General features: G+C 38.0%; 1 protein-coding gene across 4 annotated transcripts in view; it reads left to right on the top strand.

Annotated features, from left to right (window-relative positions):
* The window catches only part of LOC126272718 (solute carrier family 12 member 6), a 1,173,553-nt gene that overhangs the window by 1,073,633 nt on the left and 72,833 nt on the right, over window positions 1-27,087 (top strand). For all 4 annotated transcript variants that reach the window (XM_049975756.1, XM_049975759.1, XM_049975758.1 and 1 more), the window contains exons 12-14: window positions 2,304-2,497; window positions 11,838-12,006; window positions 14,283-14,472. In XM_049975756.1, coding sequence (XP_049831713.1) covers window positions 2,304-2,497; window positions 11,838-12,006; window positions 14,283-14,472 — 553 coding nt within the window. The remainder of the gene's footprint in view (window positions 1-2,303; window positions 2,498-11,837; window positions 12,007-14,282; window positions 14,473-27,087) is intronic.

Raw genomic sequence — 27,087 nt, 5'->3', positions numbered from 1 at the left:
CTTTCTATGTATTCGCAATTAATTACATTTGTCTATGTTAATGGTCAGCTGCACCAAGTGCCTATCTGCTGCAGATCTTCCTGCATTTCACTGCAATTTTCTAATGCTGCAACTTCTCTGTATACTCATGTGGAGAATGTGGCATAGTCAATTTTTCTTTCTTTCTCTTTTTTTGAGTATTTTTTTTAAAAGCTAAAGGAAGTATTGACCAGAAAATCAAAGAAGAACCTTGAGAATTTCGAATAAAGAATGAAAGTAATGGGTTATATCATGAATTGTGATGACCAATCTAGCATTATACCATGAAGCTAGTTCCTCATGGTGCAAAACACTTTGAAGATTAATCATGGACAGATGTGCTACAAGCATTCTACCATGAACATCTTGACTGAAGCTGGATGACATTGTGCACAGTTGCTTCCAAGACGGTGGAAACCCAACACATATAGTGGGAAAAAACTGGCAATTACTGCACTAGTGCAAGTAAAAATTATTCCTACTGGGGTCAACAGTGAACTGAGACTGAGAGAGCATCTCTCAGCAGTTGTGCAACCTCAAATGTCACACAACTGTATGCTTCTGCTGAGAACAAAAGGTTCCTGCAGTTATCTTAACTGGGATTTCTGCCGAGGGGTGATGTGGCCCATCCATGCATGGGTTGGAGGTCTTGGGAAGAGGGGTGGGATTGACACTAACTCACTGATTATAGGAAGAGTTGCTCTCCCTGTGTAGATGTTGCCTTGCCTTGTATTTGAAACTAATGGTCACTGAAACTTCTGGAGATTTAAGTCATCATGAGTATTTAAATGATTGGTAATCGCAAAAATTGGTTCACCCTATCCATTTGATAATTCTGTACTTTAGCAAGCTTTTGGTGGCTTCAGTTGGCTAGGGAAAATTATTTTTAATGCTGAAATAATTAAATTAATTTGTCAGCTTCTTAATTAATTGATGTACAGACCCATGTCTTCTATCATTTAACCTGTAATTGCATCAGCAATTTGAAATGTGATTGGGGATGTGGTTGTTTACTCTCTTTCTTTGTAATGGGACTGAACTGGACAGCTGGTACTCCACATGATATAAACATCTTCAGAAAGGGGTGGAATCTGGACATCTTGAAGAATTGAAAATTCGTATACATCAAACTAAAAATCCATCTAATGTAGTTAATGAGCAGACTGGGGCACCCAATCAGTTGTTCTTCAGTATATTTGATGACCTGCTGATTGCTTAGATTAACATTTGTTTGCTCTAGATCTCTACCACTGCTCACCCACATTTTCCAAACATACATCCAAATGAGATTTCTATTCTTTTTACCTTCCTCTTTTTGCCCCTCGCCCAAACTCTCATTCATTTTCTGTGATGGTAGTTGATGTTTTAGAGATGTTTTATTGCTGCCCCCTTACTCTCTGCTTAAGTTTGCTATTTATTAATTGTGCTTAACTAGTGATTTTTACAATTTGTTATGCTATTTGCCTGTTTCATCATTCGATTTTTGATAGAATGTCACTGTTACTGATACTTGTGCACATATACAGTGGCTTTTAGTCTTTACTCTTCTTATTCAGTGGCTAGTGCCTACGGCTTCTCTACTTTCCATGTTTTTGCACAATTTAATACAAAAGTTCATCTATGTACTTCTTTTCATGATGTATTGGATGATGAATGAGTTGTTTGAGCCATTGCTCCTTCGTTCTGTTCTTACACTACTATAAAAATATTTTATTGACTTGTAAGCCTGATACATCTTTTATAGACACCTTGCCAAACATACACTGTCATTTACATGTAATTCTGACAATGACACATTTTTACTCTACTCTACTTTGTCGTTATCCTTCTTCACTGATGTTTCATATGTCATGCCTTGAGTACTCAGTTACATTCTAGAATGTTTCATATTCTCATTACCCCATACTGCCTGTTTGAAGTTCTTCTCCTGGTGTGGTATTGTTTTTTCATGCTATCTTTATTGTATTTTCTTGTTTGTCTTATAATGGCCATCGCTGTGCTACCCTTGAATTTTGTAACCTTTCTCAGATATTCTGAAGTTCAGTGTATTCAAAATGTATCAACAAAGCAGTTCCTTTACATATAGTTCCTATTAAATATTTATCCAACATCTGTATCACCAATATTCAACATTTTAAATTTCATAAAATGAGCACATAATTCTTGCTTGACTATGTGTCACACCTTGATATTAATTTGCACTTTAAAGTTACATCAGTGTCAATTTTCCATTGACTGAATTACTTGTGTGAAGTGGTTATTCAAAATATACCTTTGTTTTTCAGAGCGGAGAAAGAGTGGGGTGATGGAATTCGTGGTCTGGCACTGTCAGCAGCACGTTACAGTCTCCTACGGCTTGAAGAAGGGCCACCTCATACTAAGAACTGGCGACCACAAATTCTTATCCTGTCTAAGCTCACTGAAGACCTCGTTCCAAAATATCGAAAATTATTTGCATTTGCAGCACAGCTCAAAGCAGGTGAATTTGTCATTATGCACATCCTAAGACCTTGTAATGAGGATTATCCAATTAAGTGGTTCAAATCCTGAAAAGATTTTGTAATTATTTATTATTTAAAAGTAGATCTCATAATTAAAAAGTAATTTAGCCTGCTGCTAGATTATTGCTAGCTTTTTCATACAGTAAGCCATCTATAAAACATTGACTACTGACTAGTGGTCCCATGTTAAAAAAAATACTGATGGGCATGGCATTATGCCTTCATGTAAGTGGTGCATTAACAGGTTTCACTTATTATATCAGTGGAGAATCCCCACATTTCCATTCTAGGTTGTGCTGTTTGTTCTTTGGCTTAAAAATGATGGTGATACAGGATATGAACAGATGACATCATCATAATAGTAGAAGACTCAGAAGGAAGTGTTGTTTGTTCCCTAGAGAGTAGACGCTCATGTTGCAGATAGTTGGTCAGATTTACATAAAGTCCTGTTCTTGTTTTCTCAAATAACATAATTTATATTATTATTATGTTGTATGCTTTATAACTCTGGTCAAAAATTTATCTTACTTGTAAAACAATGTTTTTTTTTTTTTCACTTTAACATTTGTGTAACTTTGCATTATGTGTGCCTAAATACGGAATGAACACCATTAACCAAGACTCTTCTAAATCAAAAAATAGCGGAAATCACAAAACTCAGTTGACATTCTGTAAATATTGTCATGAAGATGCAGTAACATAGGTGTAAAGAAGCAGTGAGACTGGGAAGATTGCAGAATACATTGTGTAAAATTGTGCCAACACCCTGTTTTCTGGCTTCAGATTTTTCCTTTTACTAATTAGTGTAACATCTGTGGAAGGGATCTCTGTTACTGATATGCCTGTGCTTGCCCAGGTTGTGTATTGACAGTAATTGCAAATCTATCTGGAGTATATACAGCCACACTACCTTTAGCCATAATAGAGTTCATGAGAGAGCAGTGTGCCAGGAAATAAACAAAATGTAGAGCTGTTGTATGTTGACAATCCAAAACAAAACCTTGTATTTGCCAAGGAGAATATGAATAAATAAATTGTTGGCAAACTTCCTCTAATGCAAAGTAATGGAAAGTGAAACACTTGCAAGCAGCCAGGACAGCTAACCACGAAACCTTGTAATATGGTTCAAAGAGTCAACTTTCACAGGGAACGTTTACATGCGGTGAAAACCAGTAAAAGCCTCTAATTCATATTATATATTTCCACCACTGAAGCTTGGAAAAGTTTCTCTTATACTTTGGTTCAGTGTCATATGCCAGTATTGCAAAGACTGCGTACAGTGAAAACCAGAGAAACTGAAACAAGGCAGAGATTCTGCAATACTTTGGTTCAACATCATATGCTAGCATGCAAGGACTGTTCAGTTGAACAGTGTATCAAACCGTTTATGGTAACCAAGTTCACTCAGTGACATAGGCATTATTTACACCAGTGGTTTCCCTGTTCCAAGGAAATAATGCTTCACTGACTTGACTCGACTTCTATGAGGTTGGTATAGTTATTTTGAGAATGGATGTCTTGTTTTCCAATGCTTCCTTATTCATTAGATTTAAACATGCAGCAAGAAGGTTCAAATAGATGTAGGTTGCAGTATTTGTGCAGCGGTGAAGAGACTCACACGGGATAGAGCTGCTTTGAATCAGCCTTTTATGCAGTATTCAGCATGCACGACAAATATATAACAATACATGCCTCATCTGTCGATATCTTCATCAGTCATAAAATGAAAGTACTAACAGTAAGTTACAATTTACCACTTGCAGATGCCTTCTGTTCTGTCTATGGTTTTCCATAATAATGATAAAAATCTAAAATTAAGTTTGGGTGGTTTCCCTGAGTAAGCATTGAGTTAAAATATGCACATCTGTTCTGTTAGAGAGAAACCTTGTTTTGCTGGAGCAGTATGAAGGAATTCTCTAAAGAGTAAAAAACAACTGGCTAAATTGTGTTCAAGTCATGATACTAAATTATTGTTTTTAGAAAATCTGTACTTTAATCATAGTTTTGAAATAATGTAATATTGATTATGTAAGTTACCAATAATTACATTTTTTTCACAAAAGCTAGTATTGATGGGTGAAATATTGTAGTGGGGGTTACAGGATCTGAAACTACACTGAGGTGACAGAAGACATGGGATAGTGATATGCGTATATACAGATGGCAGAAGTATTGCATATGCAAGTATAAAAGGCAAGTGCATTGGCAGAGTTGTAATTTTTACTCAGGTGATTCATGTGAAAAGGTGTCCAAAGTGATTATGGCCTCATAATGGGAATTAACAGACTGTGAATGCGGAGTGGTAGTTGGAGCTAGATGCTTGTGACATTCCGTTTTGGAAATCGTATGGGAATTTAATATTTTGAGATCCACAGTGTCAAAGAGTGTGCCAAGCATACCAAATTTCAGGCATTACCTATCACCAAGGACAATACAGTGGTCAACGGCCTTCACTTAGCAACTGAGAGTAGCACCATTTCTGTAAGAGTTGTTAGTGCTAACAGACATGTAATAGTGCACGAAATAACAAATCAATGTGGGATATATGATGAACATATCCATTAGCACAGTGCAGCGAAATATGGTGTTAATGGTCTATGGCAGCAGTCAACTGACACGAGTGCCTTTGCTAACAGCATGAAATCATTTGCAGTGCCTCTCCTGGGCTTGTGACCATATCAGTTGGACCCTAGACAATTGGAAAATGGTGGCCTCATCAGATGAGTTATGATTCCAGTTGGTAACAGCTGGTGGTAGGGTTCTACTGTGGCACAGATCCCACAGAGCCATGGACTTAGTTGTCAACAAGGCACTGTGCAAGCTGGTGGTGGCTCCATAATGGTGTGGACTGTGTTTAGACGGGATGGATTAGGACCTTTGGTTCAACTGAACTGATCAGTGACTGGCAATGGTTATGTTCGGCTACTTGGAGACCATTTGCAGCCATTCATGTTCCCAAACAACGATGGAATTTTTATGGATGGCAGTGTGCAGTGTTATAGGGTCTTTTGTTCACAACTGGTTTGAAGAACATTGAAACTAATCATTTGGCCACCCAGATTGTCCAACATGAATCCATCGAACATTTATGCGACACAATCGAGAGGTCAGTTCATTCACAAAATCCTGCACCAGCAACATTTTCACAATTATGGATGGATATGGAGGCAGCATGGCTTAATATTTTGGGTGGGAATTTCAAAAGTTGAGTTGAGTCTATGCCACATCGAGTTGCTGTGTAAAGGAGGTTCCACATGATATTAGGAGACATCCCATGACTTTTGTTACCTCAGTGTAATATATGAACTCCTTTTTCATATACTCTATGAGTTACACACATACTTTATACTATACACCAGTGACCGTAAAATTGAGGCACATATATCACATGTGCTCAAATACTGCATGAATATGCCTTCTCCAAGTTGTAGATAGTTCTTGCAATAAACCATAAATTATAATTTTTCTTCTGTGTGGAGTCCTAGCCTCCAGAAATTTTGTGAAGGAAAATGTGATCTGTGTAATAGTAATACAGCCTACTACAGACTTCACAAAAGACCAGAAACTGCTTCATGGTTCACTTCGCAGCAATAAATGAACAAATTGACAGTGCAATGTAACAGTAACTACACAATGTACAATACATACCAGCCACTACATTCCTTTATGATCAATCAGTCAATCAAATCGGTGATCAAGGACCCTGTAGATCATGCACCGATCTCACAGTGCTCCGTCATAGATGCGATCTTGTGCACTTGGTTCCAGTTGTCAAGAACTCCTAGTTGGCAGAAGTCTTTCTGTAGCCCATCCTCCCATCTCTTCCTGGGCCTTCTGATTGGATGAATACTAATAGCAAACTGTCTCTTGGCCATGTTGTTCTTTTTCATTTTGTAGCACTGCTGTAACCATAATTTGGCTATGACTAGGAAGTGGTCTGTGACCGCATCTGCTCCTCTGTACGATCTCACATCCATCACACACTTCTTGTGCCACTCATCTATCAGCAGATGATCTATCTGATTGACAGTGCTACCATGTGGGGAAATCCAGGTGCCTTTGTGGATCTGTTTGTGGGGGAAAAATGTTGAACTCGCCACAATATTCTGACTTGACACAAAACTGATTAACAGCAGGCCATTTTCATTTGTTTTTGCAAGTAAACTATCTTTTCCAATTGTTGGTCTATACGTCTCTTCTTGTCCCACTTTCGCATTGAAGTCTCCCAGAATAATCGTAAGATTTCTGTTGCTAATGCTCTCCACTGTTCTTTCCAGTTCTTCATAGAATTCACTCTTTTCCTCTACATCACTTACGTTTGTTGGTGCATATGCATTAACAAGAGTGAGATCTCCGTACCTATGTCTAATAGTTATACATGCTAACCTGCTGCTGACTGCACTGAAGGCCTTCACTTGGCCTATCACCCGCTCACTCACCACAAATCCTGTTCCATGTTCATGCTTACCATTTTTTTCACAACCTCCATCATCACACAGTATTATTATTATTATTATTATTATTATTATTATTATTATTATTATTATTAATAGTTGTGGAAGTGATCAGACACAAAGCATTGACACTTGAAGTCTTCCCATTACTGCAAGTTTTGGAAGTAAGGACTCCAACAATGAACTGATATGCAAACAGCACTTACAATGCAGGCATTTTATTTTAAATGGGAGGTGTATTGTGTGGGTGAAGCAAGTGTCACCAGAATGAGGAGTGGTGCAGAGGAGGCATGATTTGTAACCAGTGTCTACCCTCAATGTGGACAGTTAGTTACCTTTCTTTTCTGAGAGGGATTTGTAGGTAGCACTTCTGATGCATGGAGAGCCGCATCAAACCAGTCTCAGGACTGAAGACCACAACAACAACAACAACTTCTGATGCTCAGACATTTACTTAATCATTCCATAAAAAGAGGCTACTAGAAGTAAGCAGTACCAATGACTCATTAGTTCTTGAGCCAACAGACACCTACAAAAACCAAACATCATTTAATAACTTTTGAAAACATTACTGGAATTAGTAGTGATCTAATAGATAATTACAATACGAATCAGTCTATATCACGAGAATGTATTCAAAACTAAAAACGACACAGCAAAATCGTAGCCAGTTTTGATTTAACTGAAAATCGTCTTCAGACTATGTCTCATCAGATGGTGACAGGCGATATTGGAGCATTGGTAAGTACTGGAGGACACCACTGGTAACTGCTCAGACTACCTCCTTGCAGTTCTCCACCACTTACCAATGCTCTCCCATTGTCTCTTCTCACCACCTGCTGAGATATTGTCTGTAGATAATTTTCGACTAAATCGAAACCGGCTACCATTTTGGCATGTGGTTTTTAGTTTTTAATAAATTCTTATGATCTGGACTGGTATTTTGAATATAATTTATCTTCCATCATTTTCATCTACATCTACATGGATACTCTGCAAATGCCATTTAAATGCCTGTCAGAGGGTTCATCGAACCACCTAGGAGAAAGTTGGTGACTGAAATTTCATGAGAAGATTCTGCCACAATGAAAAATGCCTTCATTTTAATTATGTCCATGCCAAATCCTGTATCATTTGAGCAACACTCTCTCCCCTATTTCATGATAATACAAAAATGCTGTCATTTTTTGAACTTTCTTGATGTACTCTGTCAATCCTATCTGGTAAGGATTCCACACCGTGTAGCAGTATTCTAAAAGAGGATGGACAAGCATAGGTGTAGGCAGTCTCTTTGGTAGATCTGTTACATTTTCTAAGTGTCTTGCCAATAAAACACAGTCCTTGGTTATCCTTCCCCACACCATTTTCTATGTGTTTCTTCCAATTGTAGTGGTTTGTAATTGTAGTTCCTAGGTATTCAGTTGAATTTAGGCCCTTTAGATTTGACTGATTTATTGTGTAACCGAAGTTTGATGTATTCCTTTTAGCACTCATGTAGATGACCGCATACGAGTAGAGATTGTCTCTCATGTAGGAGTAAAGTGAACTTTTATCTGCTTTTTTTGAATAGGTATATTCTTCGTTTATTTTTGGAGTATCTGCATGTTACAATATCCAGTCTTGCTATGACAACCCTGTGTTCACTAAACCCTGTATCTGCTGTGATGCTCATATTAGCTTAGGATTATTTGTTGTAAGAGGTCAAGTGTATGTTTACAACTGTTTACTATTCATGTGTACTAATGAACTAACTGCTCAAAATAATTTTCAGAGAATGCATTTAGCACAATTTTGAATGATGTTTTATGCGTACTTCCAAAATTAAACATGTGACCGCCAACAGTGTTTAGCCTATCCTTTCGGAACACCGTTAAGTTCTTTCGAAAAATTTTGCCTGAACTTATCTCCGGCTTTATACAGATTTCAGTGCCTATAATGATTTGAGCATCAGTGCTTTTTATTAGCAGTTGGAGCTGTGGTACTTTCCCAACACAACTATGACAATTTACAGCTGTTTTGCCGATGGTTCCTGTATCTACTTTCTTCCTGTGTTGGACCTGCACCCTTTGTGACTGAAGCCCTTTTTGTGTTTTCCCGAGACCCTCTAACCTAAAAGACTGTCCAATCCATGCCACACAGCCCCTGCTACCCTTGTAGCTGCCTCTTGTGTGTAGTGTTCTCTTGACCTATTCAGTGTAACCCGAAAACCAACCACCCTATGGCGCAAGTCAAGGAATCTGCAGCTTACACACTCACAGAACTGTCTGAGCCTCTGATTCAGTCCCTCCACTTGGCTCTGTACTAGAGGTCCACAATCGGTCCTGTTGACTATGCTGCAAATTGTCAGCTTTGCGTTCATCTCGCAAGCAAGACTGCAGCCTTAATCACTTCCATTAGCCACTCTAAACCAGAGAGAATCTCTTCTGATCCAAAGTGATACACATCATTGGTACCGACATGGAACACCATCTACAGTTGGCTGCACCCTGTTCTCTTCATGGCATCCGGAAGGACCCATTCCACATCTGGAATGACTCCACCTGGAATGCACATAGAGTGCACACTGGCTTTCTTCCCCTCCTTGACAGCCATGTCTCTAAGAAGCCACATAATGTGACTAACATTGGACCTACCAACTACCAGTAATCCCACCTTCTGTGATTGCCCATCTTGCAGGCTGAGAGGATACCTCTGGAACAGGATAGGTGATGGCATGTGGCTGAGCAAAGTGTGAGCCACAGATAGCACCTGGAACCTGTTTGCCAGACTAATTCAGGAGGCATTACTTAATTGAGGGGTCCTTACTTGCGACCTCCTGTGAAGTCTTTTGCTGCCTGCCATGCCCCCCAGGTGACCTCCCACTCAACCAGATGTGAGGGGTCAACCTCAGTGTGAGCAATTACTGGGCTGGCCACTGCTGAGGACCAATTGGAGGACTTGGACGTGCTGGCTGTCCATTGTATCCCCACGACCAGCCCACAACAATGGTTCCCATTCACTGCAGTTTCAAGCTGTATAACCGAAGCTTCCAATTGGAGGACTTGGATGTGCTGGACGTCCATTGTAACCCCACTGCCGGCTCACAACAATGATGCCCTTTCACTGCAGTTTCAAGCTGTGTAACCAAAGCCATCACACCTTGGAGCCGAGAACAAAGTGTCACCAACTCAGCTTGCATCCGAACACAACAACTCCAGCCCCTATACATACAAAGACCAAGGAAAACTACACTACCCAGATAAAGGGATTATCAAGATGTGCTGTGGAACTCTATTGTAGAAGCTGACAAAACTGAAAGAACAGTGTCTAAAAAATTATAATGATATGCAGAAATTAAAAACCAAACGACTGAAGCACTCGGGTGAGACTAATAATTTGCCCCTGATTAGGAACTTGTAGTATGCCACAGAACTGGTTTACTTCCAGACGCAAACAAAAAGCAAGAACTGTGTCTATGCAGAAACTCAAGACACTAAACTGTCAAAGCACGGGGATGAAATTATACAGTTTGCCCCTGGTTGGGAACTCATAAAAGTCACAAAATCAGTTGCTTCCCTGTTGCTGCTTCTGTCTCGGCTGGTTTATTTGGAAAATAAATGAGTTGAAAGAAAATTTTTTTCATTCTTAAGTCTAGATAGCCATTAATGCTGATGGTGGAGCTGGTAAACTGATTGCACTCAGAGGTACTACTCTCAGGAAGGCTTGTCGAATCAACACAAATTTAAGGTATGCAATTGACATTGATAAATTTGCCTCACTAAAGTTGGTGGTAACTCAAAACGAGTGTAGTCCAAAGTTATACATTATCTTGAGACTTGTCATTTTGCCATTGTATCAGCTGTAATCCTAAATGGCTTTCCTAAGTGCACAATTAACATTTAATATAAAAAGTTGGTCATAAACTAGCTTCACATGGCTGCAGCTAGAAAATGATACCTAGACTAAGTCTCACAATATTCTATTCTTATAACCTTAAGTACAGTCTGTGGAGTATGTAAAGCACATAATGTAGCATACTGTATGCCAGTATGAAGTAAAGCATGCTTTATTTTTAAAATCTCTCTCTCTCTCTCTCTCTCTCTCTCTCTCTGTGTGTGTGTGTGTGTGTGTGTGTGTGTGTGTGTGTGTGTGTGTGTGAGAGAGAGAGAGAGAGAGAGAGAGAGAGAGAGAGAGAGAATCATATAAATTAAGAAATCAACTATGAAACTTACATCCCACACAATTCCACTAAGTTGTCCTGTGCTAAGGCCTCACAACTTCTGGTGAAGAATGCTCTGTTTGATAGATGAACCACAATGACCAACCTATTGTTTATGTATATCTGCTGCTTCGTGCTTCATGTGTACTGCAAGAACACTTCTTTCATCACAGTATTGCACACATTCTCTTAGTACTTCCATCATAATGAGGATTTAGTCTTCTTTTGTTGTCCTGCAAGTGCTTTTTTCACTTTCTCTCAGGTTTTTTCCCCTTATTTTCCACAAGGAGAATGCACTACTTAATGATGTCAAGTATTGAAATAAGTGGTCGGAATTCAATCAGAAATTGCATTAAGAAGTATCCTTAATTAAGGTACATGGTTAATGTTATTCGTACACTTCTTGAAGAGGCACAGTACAGCGGCTGCTATGGGCTATGGCTGCAACTTTTGATGGAGTTCCATCCATTTATTTCAGTGAAGGAAAAGTGCTGACCTATTTCATATGCAAGTTGCTGGAGGTGTATAAGTGTCAAATATTACTCATAGATAGTGTAAATTCATATTTTACTTTTCTCTGCTGACAGATTGTGGTCATAAAAAGTTTCAAATTAGCACTGTATGATGAAGTCTCATTTATTTCAATAGATATCATTTACGTTTCAGGAAAAGGGTTAACAATATGTGTATCTGTAATTGGAGGAGATTTCACAAGAAACAGTGGGGAGGCAATGGCAGCAAAGCAGAGCTTACGTCGCACAATGGATGAAGAGAAGGTGAAAGGATTTGTTGATGTTCTTGTGTCTCGCAATATCACCGATGGTCTGAGCCATTTGTAAGTTGACACAGATTTTTATTATCATGTAAATAATTAAATCCTTAATAAGGTAAATATTTTAATGATTTTTTTAAAAGGATGGAGATATTGAATAACATACAGAACTGATTTACCACTTGGGAACTTATGTTAAAGCTGTGATTAACAATATTGCTTTAGCGCCTTGTCATGTGCAGGTGTTATAGAACCAGATTCCTTGAAACCATTTCTAACAAAATTAATTTATACACCACATTTCAAAATCATCTGGATTGGAAGAAAGGGACACCGAAAGGGAAGGTTGTAGTATTATAACTAAAAAATATATTAGTACGATCAGGCAATGAATAAATGGAATCTTCTGAAAATAGACACTGTGTACACAATGTTTGTGGTTCTTTTTTTCTTTTACAGAATCCTTCTGAAAACACTTCAGAAATTTAAGGATTCACTCTATAAAATGGTAACAGTTAAGAGCTGTTTCGACTGCTCATCATGATTTAACGTGAATTTCATGGTCTGTAAAATCACTCTGACACATGTGTCCCTGTCTGTGTGAGTTAATACTTCTTTTGTTCAATTTTTGCTGAAACTACGTTGTCAGTGCTCTTTCATGTTCTGGGCAGGCAAAAGATTGTGATGTTTGCAAACTCAACAAGATTTTTTAAAATTTTATAGAGATTTAAAATTTTTATTTTTAATAGCATAAAATGTCCCTAGCCTTCCACAACCTGCACTACAAAAAATGTTTTTCCTATGAAAAGAATGCTTTGCTGCTAACCAGAAAGGAATTTATTAAAACATTGTTGCATATGAGTGGAATTATTGTCCTCACAGGAAACTTTATAATTGCAATTTGTAGATACATTAAAAACTAACATGAAAGGTATCTTTCAGGTAAATGATTATAATTGAAATAAATATTTCTGGCAGGTAATAATTTGCACAGCAGAATTTTTTGGAGTAGAAAAAAAGAAATTATAAATAAAATTGGTTGGCATAAATATCGTAAGTAGTTAGATTAGAACCGATACAAATACATACAAATAGTCAATTATGAATTACAAATGTTGCCTGGACGCTTAGCAGACAAATTTAACACCATGCTGTACAAAAGAAATTAATGAGGATATCCATCAGTCATTTAAAAAATACATTTTATTACCAAGTAATTCTAGTTTAGGTGCAGTGTCTTTTGTTAACTGATGAAGTATGATACAAGGGACATTTTACAAATAATGCACACTAATTTCTTTACATATCCCCCCCTCCCCTCGATGCCTCTTTGCAGTCCATTAGTATCGTCACCCTGCTTCTCTAAGACTTGACTGTCAACTTCTTAGTTCCATTATTCCTTCCAGAACACTATGTCCGTTTTCATCTGTCGAATGGTTTGGGTAACAGTGGTAGAAGATAACAATGTCCACACACAGGTTTTTTTCAACTTCAGGAACAAATCAAAGTCTTGTGAACAATCCGCAGTAATGCCAACTTGTGCATTATTCATGAAGTGTCCCTTATATATTGCCATTCTTCTTAACTTTTTTCTGCAACATTGTAGATGATAGCACTGACATTGAACTGACAATGAGTTTGTGTCCTGTGCAGTGAGATGCCATTTGGCTTACGAGAAAACCACAAAAAGTTGTGTGCATCTGCCGAAAATGTTCACATAAAACTGACACTGAAATCATATACTGTTGGCTGACGTGACATCTGTTGGATTTGGGACAAACATTAAAGATTGGTGAGAGAGTGCCAGTAGTTCTGTAATCAAATGAACCTTGTATTCCACTTTGCTAAATAATCAATAACTGTATGTCTCATAATATCCACAACAGTCAGTTTCACCATCGACATTTGGGTGCTGAGCTGTTGTAGTAGAACAGCACTCTTTGACTGCTGTGACAGATTACATAGCCATAGCACAAAATGCACAAAATATATCAGTTTAAAGGACTTCTTTTTTGTGTTTTCCAGACATAAACAAGCTTGTTTTATCCAGAACAGTATCCATTAAAAGGGTACAAATTTGTATTATATTGATGTCTATCTGCTTGCTGCTATTAGCCTATTTATCCCTACTTCCATTTGTTGTGTTTTACATAACTCCAATTAATGGCAACTAAATAGGTGCAGCTTATCTCTTCAGATTCTGCAGATGTGGTCTCAATTCCAAGAGAAATCACAAGGAGAAGTGAAAGCAAAATACTATCAATACGTGCAATAAATATTGTAAGATCTAATAACCTTGTAAAATCATTTGGATTCATGAGACAGTATTTTTATTTCAGAATTCAAACTACAGGTCTTGGTGGTATGAAGCCAAACACAGTCATCCTTGGTTGGCCATATGGATGGCGACAGTCAGAAGATGACAAAACGTGGCATGTATTCTTGCAGACAGTCCGTAATGTGGCTGCTGCTCGCATGGCATTATTGGTACCAAAGGGAATCAATTTCTTTCCAGATTCAAGTGAGAAGGTAACTACAAAAATTTCACCAAAAAAATTTCATCATTTCAAAAACTTCCATTTTTTTTAAGTAATTTGCTCCATATTTCAATTCTTACAGTATTAATTCTACTATGCTCATTACATGTTGATCCTCTCTCTCTCTCTCTCTCTCTCTCTCTCTCTCTCTCTCTCTCTCTCTCTCTCTCTCACACACACACACACACACACACACACACACACATCTCTCTCTCTCTCTCTCTCACACACACACACACACACACACACACACACACACACACACACACACACACATACACACAGTATGATGCTTTTTTATATATCTGGTAGGAAGCCTTATAATCAATTAAAATTCATAAAATAATGGAACAGATCGTGACTGCCTCTAAACAATACAATAAATGGAGAGGTCACATACCCTGAATGTGTATTACAATACCAGATGTATTCATAAGTCAAGTGCAGCAACTTCATACACAAATGTGGAGTTCATAAGTGACAGATTGTTCTTGTATCTGAATGTCTTCAGGACACCATTTATAAATCCCAAGAGTCACATTTTCCATTTATTGCGTGTTCTGTTGATACTTGAAATGGGCATCAATTCCAAGCAAATTAGAAGCCTCTGGGATTAAAACTGAATTTTCTGTATATTTTCAGAATCAAAAGTTTGATTTTATTGAGTTACAGGAAAATCAATTTCAGAGTTAGGTGTAATATCATGGCAACGTGATTTATGTTAGGGATGTTGTGGTTTTTTGATCACAACATGTCACATCAGAACAATTTCATTGTATGTGGTTACAAGGTTAAACAGAACTAAATCACAGTACCCATTGTTAACAAAATCAAAAAAGACACAACTGCTCAGATCTAGAAGTGTCTATGAATTCCAAATGAAACACGCGTTGGTGACAATATACATTATAACAAGCTTCCTCAGTTTTATAATCACAATTTAAATGAAGAACAAAGCTGAGGATTTTAGACTTGAAGACAAAGTCCTTCAACAAGTTTCTGATGCTTGGATGCAGGAAAAGGTTTTGTCAGTACATCTGTCATATATCCTCTGTCAGCTGATTTTCCAGTTTCAAGTTGTTGCTTTCCAGTTTAAATATAAGTGAATACATTTTGTCTTTGAGTGAACAAGAGGGTTGTATGCCAACTTTAAAGGAAACTGTCATTGAACAAGGAGATGTTTGACATGTCCCTCAATCATAGCTCTTTCATAAATGTTGACTTGTGGATTGTTAACTTTGCTGCTTCAATGAGGCTCATTTTTTCAGTTTACATAGATGAAAGAACGAAGGCTTTCTGTTTGTGTGAACACTATGGTTGTAACCTTTGTATTATGCTCTTTCAGTTTCAGAATTCCCCCAGGCAGCACCTGCAAAACATGTGATTCCCACCTTATCCCTGACAAAATTTGGCTACTTGTTGGTCATGCCCTTGAGATAGTGCATGATTCACTTAGTAGTGTGACAGTGAACAATATCGTGATGATTTTTATTTCTTAGTAGGATTAATTTGTTGGCTGCATAAGGTGGTCAAGTGACCACAGCAATGTACATCAGAACTTGCTGAATGGAAGTGTGACAGCTGTTGAGTCTCACTTGATTCCAGTTATCTTATTGGTTTTGCATTCAATCATTTTGAATTGGCTGAATACTTCTCTGATGTAGCCACTGTGTCATAATGTAATTTTTTCACCAAACTGGTTAACCTTGATGTTCAAATGATCCCCTATGTACCCAATTTCCTTAACATCAGACAGCTCATCTTTGATTTGTTACAATTCATCTGAAGTGATTTTAATTTTGTCTGCACAAATAAGGTGGAAGACTGAACATTTACCTCAAATCCCCTCACAGACCCTTGGATCTGCATTTGTTGGTTGCAGTCAGATTGATTGTAGAGTTGCATTCAACTTGCCATGCCACTGCAACTTGCCATAAATGGTTTTTCTTAGTTAACAAACTTTATCACAATAATTTAACATTTGAAGTGCAACTAAGTAGTTATCTTTCTCACTCTGTGTCATCTTTTGAAAAATTTTAATCAGTGTATCTAGGTGTTCCATGAATGCTTCTGTTAGTGCCACCATTAACAATTGCAGTGGTCATATCCAGCTGTGAGACATGCAAGTCAAGTTTAGTTCCAGGCTGTCAACAATGTTTGAGATACTGTGTTGGACTAGTTATGTGATTTCATTGCATGTGACTTGGAACCATTCTTGACCATCTGGCTCATTTAGAATATAGTTCATATTGACCTCTCATGCATTTACGGTGAAGCTAACAACATGAATTGAAGTTTCTTTCTCCAACAGTCTGTAGTTTGACGCTTGGTACTGGCTGTTGACCTGGTATAATGTTTGAATGATTTTCATCATCACATCATAAATTGTTGTCACAGACTTGTTCTTGATATGCATTTAACATTTGAAGTGCAACTAAGTAGTTATCTTTCTCACTCTGTGTCATCTTTTGTAAAATTTTAATCATTGTATCTAGGTGTTCCATGAATGCTTCTGTTAGTGCCACCATTAACAATTGCAGTGGTCATATCCAGCTGTGAGACATGCAAGTCAAGTTTAGTTCCAAGCTGTCAACAATGTTTGAGATACTGTGTTGGACTAGTTATGTGATTTCATTGCATGTGACTTGGAACCTTTCTTGACCATCTGGATCATTTAGAATATAGTTCATATTGACCTCTCGTGCATGTACGGTGAAGCTAACAACATGAATTGAAGTTTCTTTCTCCAACAGTCTGTAGTTTGACGCTTGGTACCGGCTGTTGACCTGGTATAATGTTTGAATGATTTTCATCATCACATCATAAATTGTTGTCACAGACTTGTTCTTGATATCCATTTAACATGTGAAGTGCAACTAAGTAGTTATCTTTCTCACTCTGTGTCATCTTTTGTAAAAAATTAATCAGTGTATCTAGGTGTTCCATGAATGCTTCTGTTAGTGCCACCATTAACAATTGCAGTGGTCATATCCAGCTGTGAGAAATGCAAGTCAAGTTTAGTTCCAAGCTGTCAACAATGTTTGAGATACTGTGTTGGACTAGTTATGTGATTTCATTGCATGTGACTTGGAACCTTTCTTGACCATCTGGATCATTTAGAATATAGTTCATATTGACCTCTCGTGCATGTACGGTGAAGCTAACAACATGAATTGAAGTTTCTTTCTCCAACAGTCTGTAGTTTGACGCTTGGTACCGGCTGTTGACCTGGTATAATGTTTGAATGATTTTCATCATCACATCATAAATTGTTGTCACAGACTTGTTCTTGATATCCATTTAACATGTGAAGTGCAACTAAGTAGTTATCTTTCTCACTCTGTGTCATCTTTTGTAAAAAATTAATCAGTGTATCTAGGTGTTCCATGAATGCTTCTGTTAGTGCCACCATTAACAATTGCAGTGGTCATATCCAGCTGTGAGAAATGCAAGTCAAGTTTAGTTCCAAGCTGTCAACAATGTTTGAGATACTGTGTTGGACTAGTTATGTGATTTCATTGCATGTGACTTGGAACCATTCTTGACCATCTGGCTCATTTAGAATATAGTTCATATTGACCTCTCATGCATTTACGGTGAAGCTAACAACATGAATTGAAGTTTCTTTCTCCAACAGTCTGTAGTTTGACGCTTGGTACTGGCTGTTGACCTGGTATAATGTTTGAATGATTTTCATCATCACATCATAAATTGTTGTCACAGACTTGTTCTTGATATGCATTTAACATTTGAAGTGCAACTAAGTAGTTATCTTTCTCACTCTGTGTCATCTTTTGTAAAATTTTAATCAGTGTATCTAGGTGTTCCATGAATGCTTCTGTTAGTGCCACCATTAACAATTGCAGTGGTCATATCCAGCTGTGAGAAATGCAAGTCAAGTTTAGTTCCAAGCTGTCAACAATGTTTGAGATACTGTGTTGGACTAGTTATGTGATTTCATTGCATGTGACTTGGAACCATTCTTGACCATCTGGCTCATTTAGAATATAGTTCATATTGATCTCTCATGCATTTACGGTGAAGCTAACAACATGAATTGAAGTTTCTTTCTCCAACAGTCTGTAGTTTGACGCTTGGTACTGGCTGTTGACCTGGTATAATGTTTGAATGATTTTCATCATCACATTATAAATTGTTGTCACAGACTTGTTCTTGATATGCATTGTTTGGTGGCCTATAAATCTTAGTGGCCCTCTTCTGCCAGGTCACACTAACTTAGGTTTCCTATGCTGCATCCATGTTTTGTTACTACTGTTCCTGATTTTCTGCAGATTAAGACATTATCACTACTTTTTTTTTATTTCTCAGAACACTTCTGCAGTCAGTGATGTATTGCTGTTTTTGACAAGTGATCTCATTTCATTGATATGGCTTCAAACCATTCATGATGGTCTTGCCTGTTTAGTGCATGTTGATGTTGATCTACATTTCATTTGTAGTGAAGCTGACATCATGAATTGAAGTTTCATTTCCATCATGATGTATGGTTTTTAGAAACATTTGTACTTGCTGATACTGCATCAAGTGTCGGACTCAGTAGAAGTGTCTCAGATTCCTCTGAATCACATTCAGTGTGGATTCTTCACTACTGGAATTGAGACCTGAAGAGAAGTATTTGCTATTAACTTGCCGAATGTCATCACAAATAGCAGCTGGCAGCACCAGTTTGGAATGGGCTGAAAATTTGTAAGATAAGGTTTTTGCACTCCATTTCAACAGCCACACAACTCAAATATAGGTATAAACCAGGTATTCCCTTGCCTCACTGCATTGTGATGGCCTACCAGCCAGCAGATTGTTTTGGGAAGCATTCAGGTATTTAAGTTAAATAATAATTCTACCAGCAGTATGCAACTGTTGTCATATATCATACCATATTTACTCGAATCTAAGCCGCACCTGGAAAATGAGACTCAAAATCAAGGGAAAAAAAATTTCCCGAGTCTAAGCCACACCTGAAATTTGAGACTCGAAATTCAAGGGGAGAGAAAAGTTTTAGGCCGCACCTTCAAACCGAAACAAAGTTGGTCCATTGTAATATGAAACACAATTTAGGCCGAATGAATGACGATACAGCTACAGTTGTTTGGTTCGAGTCGTAAGCTTAGCAGTTAAGCTTTACCAGGTAGCCATTGCAATGCGTCAGGCGCTCCGTCAGTATTTACAATCCTGGAAATTGAAATAAGAACACTGTGAATTCATTGTCCCAGGAAGGGGAATCTTTATTGACACATTCCTGGGGTCAGATACATCACATGATCACACTGACAGAACCACAGGCACATAGACACAGGAAACAGAGTATGTACAATGTCGGCACTAGTACAGTGTATATCCACCTTTCGCAGCAATGCAGGCTGCTATTCTCCCATGGAGACGATCGTAGAGATGCTGGATGTAGTCCTGTGGAACGGCTTGCCATGCCATTTCCACCTGGCGCCTCAGTTGGACCAGCGTTCGTGCTGGACGTGCAGACCGCTTGAGACGACGCTTCATCCAGTCCCAAACATGCTCAATGAGGGACAGATCCGGAGATCTTGCTGGCCAGGGTAGTTGACTTACACCTTCTAGAGCACGTTGGGTGGCAAGGGATACATGCGGATGTGCAGTGTCCTGTTGGAACAGCAAGTTCCCTTGCCGGTCTAGGAATGGTAGAACGATGGGTTCGATGACGGTTTGGATGTACCATGCACTATTCAGTGTCCCCTCGACGATCACCAGAGGTGTACGGCCAGTGATGGAGATCGGTCCCCACACCATGATGCCGGGTGTTGGCCCTGTGTGCCTCGGTCGTATGCAGTCCTGATTGTGGCGCTCACCTGCACGGTGCCAAACACGCATACGACCATCATTGGCACCAAGGCAGAAGCGACTCTCATCGCTGAAGACGACACGTCTCCATTCGTCCCTCCATTCACGCCTGTCGCGACACCACTGGAGGTGGGCTGTACGATGTTGGGCATGAGCGGAAGACGGCCTAACGGTGTGTGGGACCATCGCCCAGCTTCATGGAAACGGTTGCGAATGGTCCTCGCCGATACCCCAGGAGCAACAGTGTCCCTAATTTGCTGGGAAGTGGCGGTGCGGTCCCCTACGCCACTTCGTAGGATCCTACAGTCTTGGCGTGCATCTGTGCGTCGCTGCGGTCCGGTCCCAGGTCGATGGGCACGTGCACCTTCCGCCGACCACTGGCGACAACATCGATGTACTGTGGAGACTTCACGCCCCACGTGTTGAGCAATTCGGCGGTACGTCCACCCGGCCTCCCGCATGCCCACTATACGCCCTCGCTCAAAGTCCGTCAACTGCACATACGGTTCACGTCCACGGTGTCGCGGCATGCTACCAGTGTTAAAGACTGCGATGGAGCTCCGTATGCCACGCAAACTGGCTGACACTGACGGCGGCGGTGCACAAATGCTGCGCAGCTTGCGCCATTCGACGGCCAACACCGCGGTTCCTGATGTGTCCGTTGTGCCGTGCGTGTGATCATTGCTTGTACAGCCCTCTCGCAGTGTCCGGAGCAAGTATGATGGGTCTGACACACCGGTGTCAATGTGTTCTTTTTTTCATTTCCAGGAGTGTATATGGGTACTCTTCCTTTTTCACGTGCTTTGTCTGGTTTGAATTGATTGCTTATTTTTCTTTGATCTCATAAGTGCCGTTCTCTTTGTTATATGTGTTTACGACACTCTAAGCTGAAAATGCATTACTGTACTGTGTCATGCATTGTTTGTCGCATTCTGATAATTAGTGTTTACGGCCTGTCGCAGCTCCCGGCATGGCTTGCGTTTGTGCACGCTACCGCGCTTACAATTAATAAAAAAGGAGAGGAATCGTCTCATTAGCAAAGCAATGGCAAGAGTCTGCTATTTGTTGTTACTTACACTGCTGCTTTCTTTGATAATGATCAACAAGAACCAAATAATAAACTGCATATGATAGAAGATGTTCTGAACGAGAGTTTGGTGAAACTTTTTCTCCATTTGAAAATCTTTGCAGATGCCTCTTTAGTACATTACATTCTGCACAGAAATTAGAGTCATCTTAGATTTAAAAATCTAGTCAATTGCCTTGCTTCATTTCTGACTGTATCACCATTAGGCATAAGAATAATACGATTATATACATGATGTGATATGTATATTGTTCCGCTTTTGCTGTTGTCTCAACTAGTTTCGTAGTTTATTAGGCAGACAGGATTTAAATGAGACAGCAGCAAACACAAAAGAATACATGGCAAAATGTTTATATTCATATTATTCTGTTGGTGAAGAGAATACTGCATGTGATTCACAATTCATAAAAGTTCCTATTAACAACCGTGTCTTCTCACAGGTAGGAAAAAATTCAGAACGTAGAGTTGGCCATATTGACAAACATCCAAAACAGTCTTGCCAGTCGGATTTTCATAGTACATTGAAATGCTGCTATATTCGAAGGTGAACAATATGGATTTTGTATTTACTTCGTTGTATAATGTATGAAAATGCAGTGGTCAACTCAGGGCAGAGAAAAAAAAGCTCGTCTTCCACCTTTTTTTTTTTTTTTTTTTTTTTTTTTTTTTTTTTTTTTTTTTTTTTTAATTTATTTACTGACGTAGAGGTTGTGGTGCCAGTATTTATCTTTGTGGCTGCAAAGTATGCCTATGTAGCGCTACATATATTTGACGGTCGAAGTTAGTTGTGGCGGCACCTACCAACATTTTTCAGAACTTCCGCTTACTTTGCACTCAATTTGAAGCCGCAGGCGGTTTTTTGGATTACAAAAACCGGAAAAAGAGTGTGGTTTAGATTCGAGTAAATACTGTAATATTGCAACAAGATGACACCTGAAAATCATTTATCGTTAAATCAAAGACAGAATGCTACTTACCATAAAGATGGCACGTTAAGCTGCAGACAGGCATACGAGAATCTGGGGTTCAGTCCCAAGTCGGTCCTAGCATTTATTCTATCACTTACAACATTTTTCACCTCTGAAAATAATTTGTTAATGTAATAAACTCCAAGCATACTATGGACGTGAGCCCACATTACACTGTAGTTCATCCTCTAACTGTCTGGGACAGGTATTCCTTTGGTTAAAAGGAGACAATGGCATACCATGCCCAACAGCGCCATGTCTGCTGAAGCACTGTGTTATTCAAACCAGCGTTTGGTTTGAGGAGAGCTTTACCTTCTTTTACTTCACTTATAACGTGAGGTTGACATTCATATAAAATACAGGTTGTTACTGTGTTATCCATTAGAATTTGATCAATAGATCCATCCATACCTTCGGTTTTGTAGAACTTCTGTAAAAGTGACTCATAAGTACTGGGGGAACTTAACATGTCTGCTTTTTTATTCTGAAGTCGTGGTTTCATTATTTAAATTACTACAACATTAGTGAGAACATTTCTTACTAATTCATCAGCTTAAGTGGATTGTTTTCATTTTTCCTTCTGTGTTATGAAGTTCATATTTGTATCAATTACCTATCAATTTACTGCATGCATTCTTCATTAAGTAATGAATGTTCCAATTGCTGAGAAACATACATTTACACTGTAGTTCATTCTCTAACTGTCTGGGACTGATAGTCCATAGGTTAAAAGGAGACAATGGCATACCATGCCCAACAGCGCCGTATATGTAAATATACTACCTAGAAACTTGAAATCCTACAATAGCAACTAAGTAGTGTGTAATCATCCAATACTTTGTACCCAAGCTCTTCCTTTAACTTTATGTGTTAACAAATGCCTAGTTGAAAGTAATTTCCCCAAAATACTAAACATTTCTAGAGTTGTGCCCTTATATAAAAAAGGGGAAAAGAACTGTCACACAAGTAACAGACCTATATCCGTAACACCAGTTTTTTTTTTTGAAAATGTTAGAAACTATTATGTATGAGCAAGTAAGTGTCTACTTGGCTAAAGTAAATGTAATTAGTGATAAACAGTTTGTGTTTAGGAAAGGTGAATCCACAACAGATGCAATGGGCTCCCTCGTAAAGTTAGTCCTAGATGTGTTCGAGGCTAGGGACTATGCCCAGGCTACATTTTGTGACCTGAGCAGAGCCTTTGACTGGGTAGAGCATGACACTCTGCTGAATAAGTTAGTTTACTGTGGTTTTGGTGACAACATTATAAATATATTCAGGTCTTTTCTAGAGAAACCTCAACAAGTTGTGTGCATTGGTAGGGAGAAATCAAATTTGGTTAATGTTAGGCAAGGAGTGCCTCAAGGGTCAGTGCTTGGACCTTTACTGTTTATACTAATGATTAATGACATGCCCTTATTTATAAATTCTTACACAATATTGTATGCTGATGACACAACTTTTCCACATAAAAGCTCTGATCTAGGTACACTGAAAACACTGACCGAAAATACCCTTGCTCAGTCCTCATTATGGTTCAAAGCTAATGGCTTCTTACTAAATAAAAACAAAACCCAGACATTTTACTTTAGCCTCAAAGAGATTCCTAACTACGAAGAATCAGAAACTGTTAAATTTTTAGGCGTTACTATTGACAATAAATTGACATGGGAACCACACATTAAAAATATATTGGCTAGGCTTTCAAGAGTTATTTATCTAATTAGAAATTTAAAAACACATGTTCCCAATGACTATGTGAGATCAGCATGTTTTGCCTTGTTCCAAAGCATCATCTCTTATGGAAACTTACTGTGTGATAGCAGCTGTCATTTAAATAACATTTTTCTTTTACAGAAGAAAGTAATAAGAATAATAATGGATTCTGATAATACAGAACATTGTAAACCTCTGTTTATTAAATTGCAGTGCCTTTTTATTCATCTACAATGTTTTATTGTGCATTCGAAACAATGGCTCTAATTTTGTTTTGAGAAGTGATATTCATAGCCATAATGCTAGAAACAGAACATCAGTAGACATGCTATATTATAGATTATCAAAATCGCAGCACTCCTGCCTAGTTCTTGGACTAAGGATGTTTAACAGACTAAGTGCTGACTTTAAAGAACTACCTGTAAATATTTTTAAAGCTAAATTATACAAGCTACTAATGAACAATCTGTTTTACACCATTGACGAATTTTTTGAAGGTGAAAATACTGTATTCTAACGTGTACCTATTTTATGTAAACCAATTTACATTTATATAGTAGTTTATGTAGAAATATACGCTCTTTACTTCATCTATTGCTGTAATCAGCCGAATGAAAATAAAATTTTTATTATTATTACTCATACTATGAAATATGTGTGTGGGAGGGGGGGGGGGTCACAACAGAGGCATGCAGAGAATTATTTGTAAAGAAATACTAAATACTAGCAGTACTGCTCTGAAGAGAGTATGCTTTTTCTCATTAATTTATTTAGGGGATATTCCTTTATTTTTGGTTCATACTCACACATTAAAAATAAAGTAAAGTTCTCTGGGCCGATCGTGTAAACATCGCTAACTGGAGGTCAATTTTTTAGAAACTGACACATCTGTTCAGGACTATGCCAAGCTTTACAACACTGAACTTGGATCCTCTGAAGGAGTTTCATGTTGATTTGAGTTAACATGAAACATGTTAGGCTACACCAATGAAATTGGCTGTTGACACAATCATCACTCTTTGAATACAGACATTAATAGTACATCAAATATACACAGTAGCTATAATTGAATGTATTGTGTTAGAAAGATTGAGGAAAGTAAACAGAAAAAGGAGTGTTTTCAAACTTATTGACAAATAAAAAATTAATAAATAAAAATTGTTCCTGGAAATTGTATTTGGCCACCATAAAGACCTAACAGAATTTAAAAAATCGCTGAAGTTACTATGGCCAACAAGAAAAAGACATAATTCTTAATATGTACACCATTAATAAGTACTACCCACCACATAGCAGAAATATTAAGTCACAATCAGGCACAACAAAAAAACTATTAAGCAAGTAATCTAAGGCCTTTCGGTTTAAAGCTCACTTGTTTAGCAGTCTTCTTGTTGCGCCTGTCTGCAACTCAGCATCTCTACTGTACAGTGAGTTCCAATCTATCCTTTTCATAATATTGCCATTATTCCATCCTGGATTATTTCATTATTAATAAGTTCCACACTCATTGCATTGTACAGTGTCTTCTGCACATTTAATATGCTCTGATTAAGTTTAGTATCTCAGGCTGTTTGTACATTGAATGTAAACTATCTGTGACAATTCCTAAATATCTCTGCACTTTCACAACCAGGAGATTACATGGGGATGTGGGTATAGTCAATACTACCTAAATCACAAGGAAAGCATGCTAACAGTACTTGATAAAAATCACACTCTTTTTTGCCCGTGTCTTTTCTCTCTTTGGCATTTTGATGAATTTTTTCTTCAGTGATGTAATGCAGGCTGATACCTTGTGGACCTCTCTGCAAGTGTTACTGCATATGTTCTAAACTAATTGCCAACCAACATTTGAAAGCTTCCTGTGGCAAAAAGTCTTAATTTTAAAATTAGCATATGCATTGGATGAGTGGCTTGTTTCTTTTGCTTGGTATACTCTCTGTGTTCTGTGCTCTCAACCTTAGTTCTAACTGCTGCTCAACCTTAGTTCTAACTGCTGCACAGTATTTTTGCTCAAGTGAAACCTCAGTTTAAATGATTTTTCATTTAATTTAAAAAATGGGTTTGTCTTTTGTTGTGGTCAGTAACACATCAGAATAAAAAGATATCTGTAGAGTACATGAAAAGAAAACGATTCACAACACATATGCACACAAAATTCTGCCCATCACATAACACAGAAAGCTTGGAAAACAAAGAATAGTATAGTTTCAAAACATATTGTTGTTATAATTATTTTTGTGATCAATACAGTATAAAAAGTAGTACCATAATGGAGAAAAGTTCTGAGAACCGATGTGGATTTGAACTGGAGACCATCTGCACTGTGTGCTAGAATGCAGCCTGTGAGCTATTGTAACAGTAATATGAATGAGCCCCGGAAAGCATTTGCTAAATGTCTTACCTATGCTTGCTTATTATTCATTCATCAATACGCGTGCAGTTGTCATAGCAGTTTATGCACATGTTCAATAGTTAAAAAATTCATACACATTTCGTAATTACTTCTAGTGGAGCTGAGAAAGCACATTTATAAAAGATGTCAAATCAATCTCGGCCGCTGTCAAAATAAACATAGTTAACTGTTCATGGCAAATATTTCAAAGTTTCCTTTCTTACTATGCCATTCGGTGTCTGTGACATGCCTTTAAACTAAACATATCTTATGTGACATCTCGAAGAATTATTATGAGCTCAGTCATTATCTGCACTCTTTAATTTCCTTAACCTAACCTTACAAACTAAGAAATGTATTTCGAACTTGAACAGCATGGGAATGTCTTAGTCACATATTCGTTGTATGTGTTAATAATAACTTCTTTATTATTTCAGTTTGTATTTACACAAATGTTGGTTTCCAATGCCGGACACTACATTCTAAACTGACACATTTGAACCAAACTCTGATCTGTGAATTTTCACCATTCGAAATTGATCATACTTCTTGATGATATAATCTTGGATTAACATTTATACAATGCAGATTTCCAACTTAATCTTGATC

Source organism: Schistocerca gregaria, chromosome 5 (genome assembly GCF_023897955.1).
Source record: "Schistocerca gregaria isolate iqSchGreg1 chromosome 5, iqSchGreg1.2, whole genome shotgun sequence".
Classification (NCBI taxonomy): Eukaryota; Metazoa; Arthropoda; class Insecta; order Orthoptera; family Acrididae; genus Schistocerca; species Schistocerca gregaria.
This window is presented reverse-complemented; position numbering and strand designations above follow the sequence as displayed.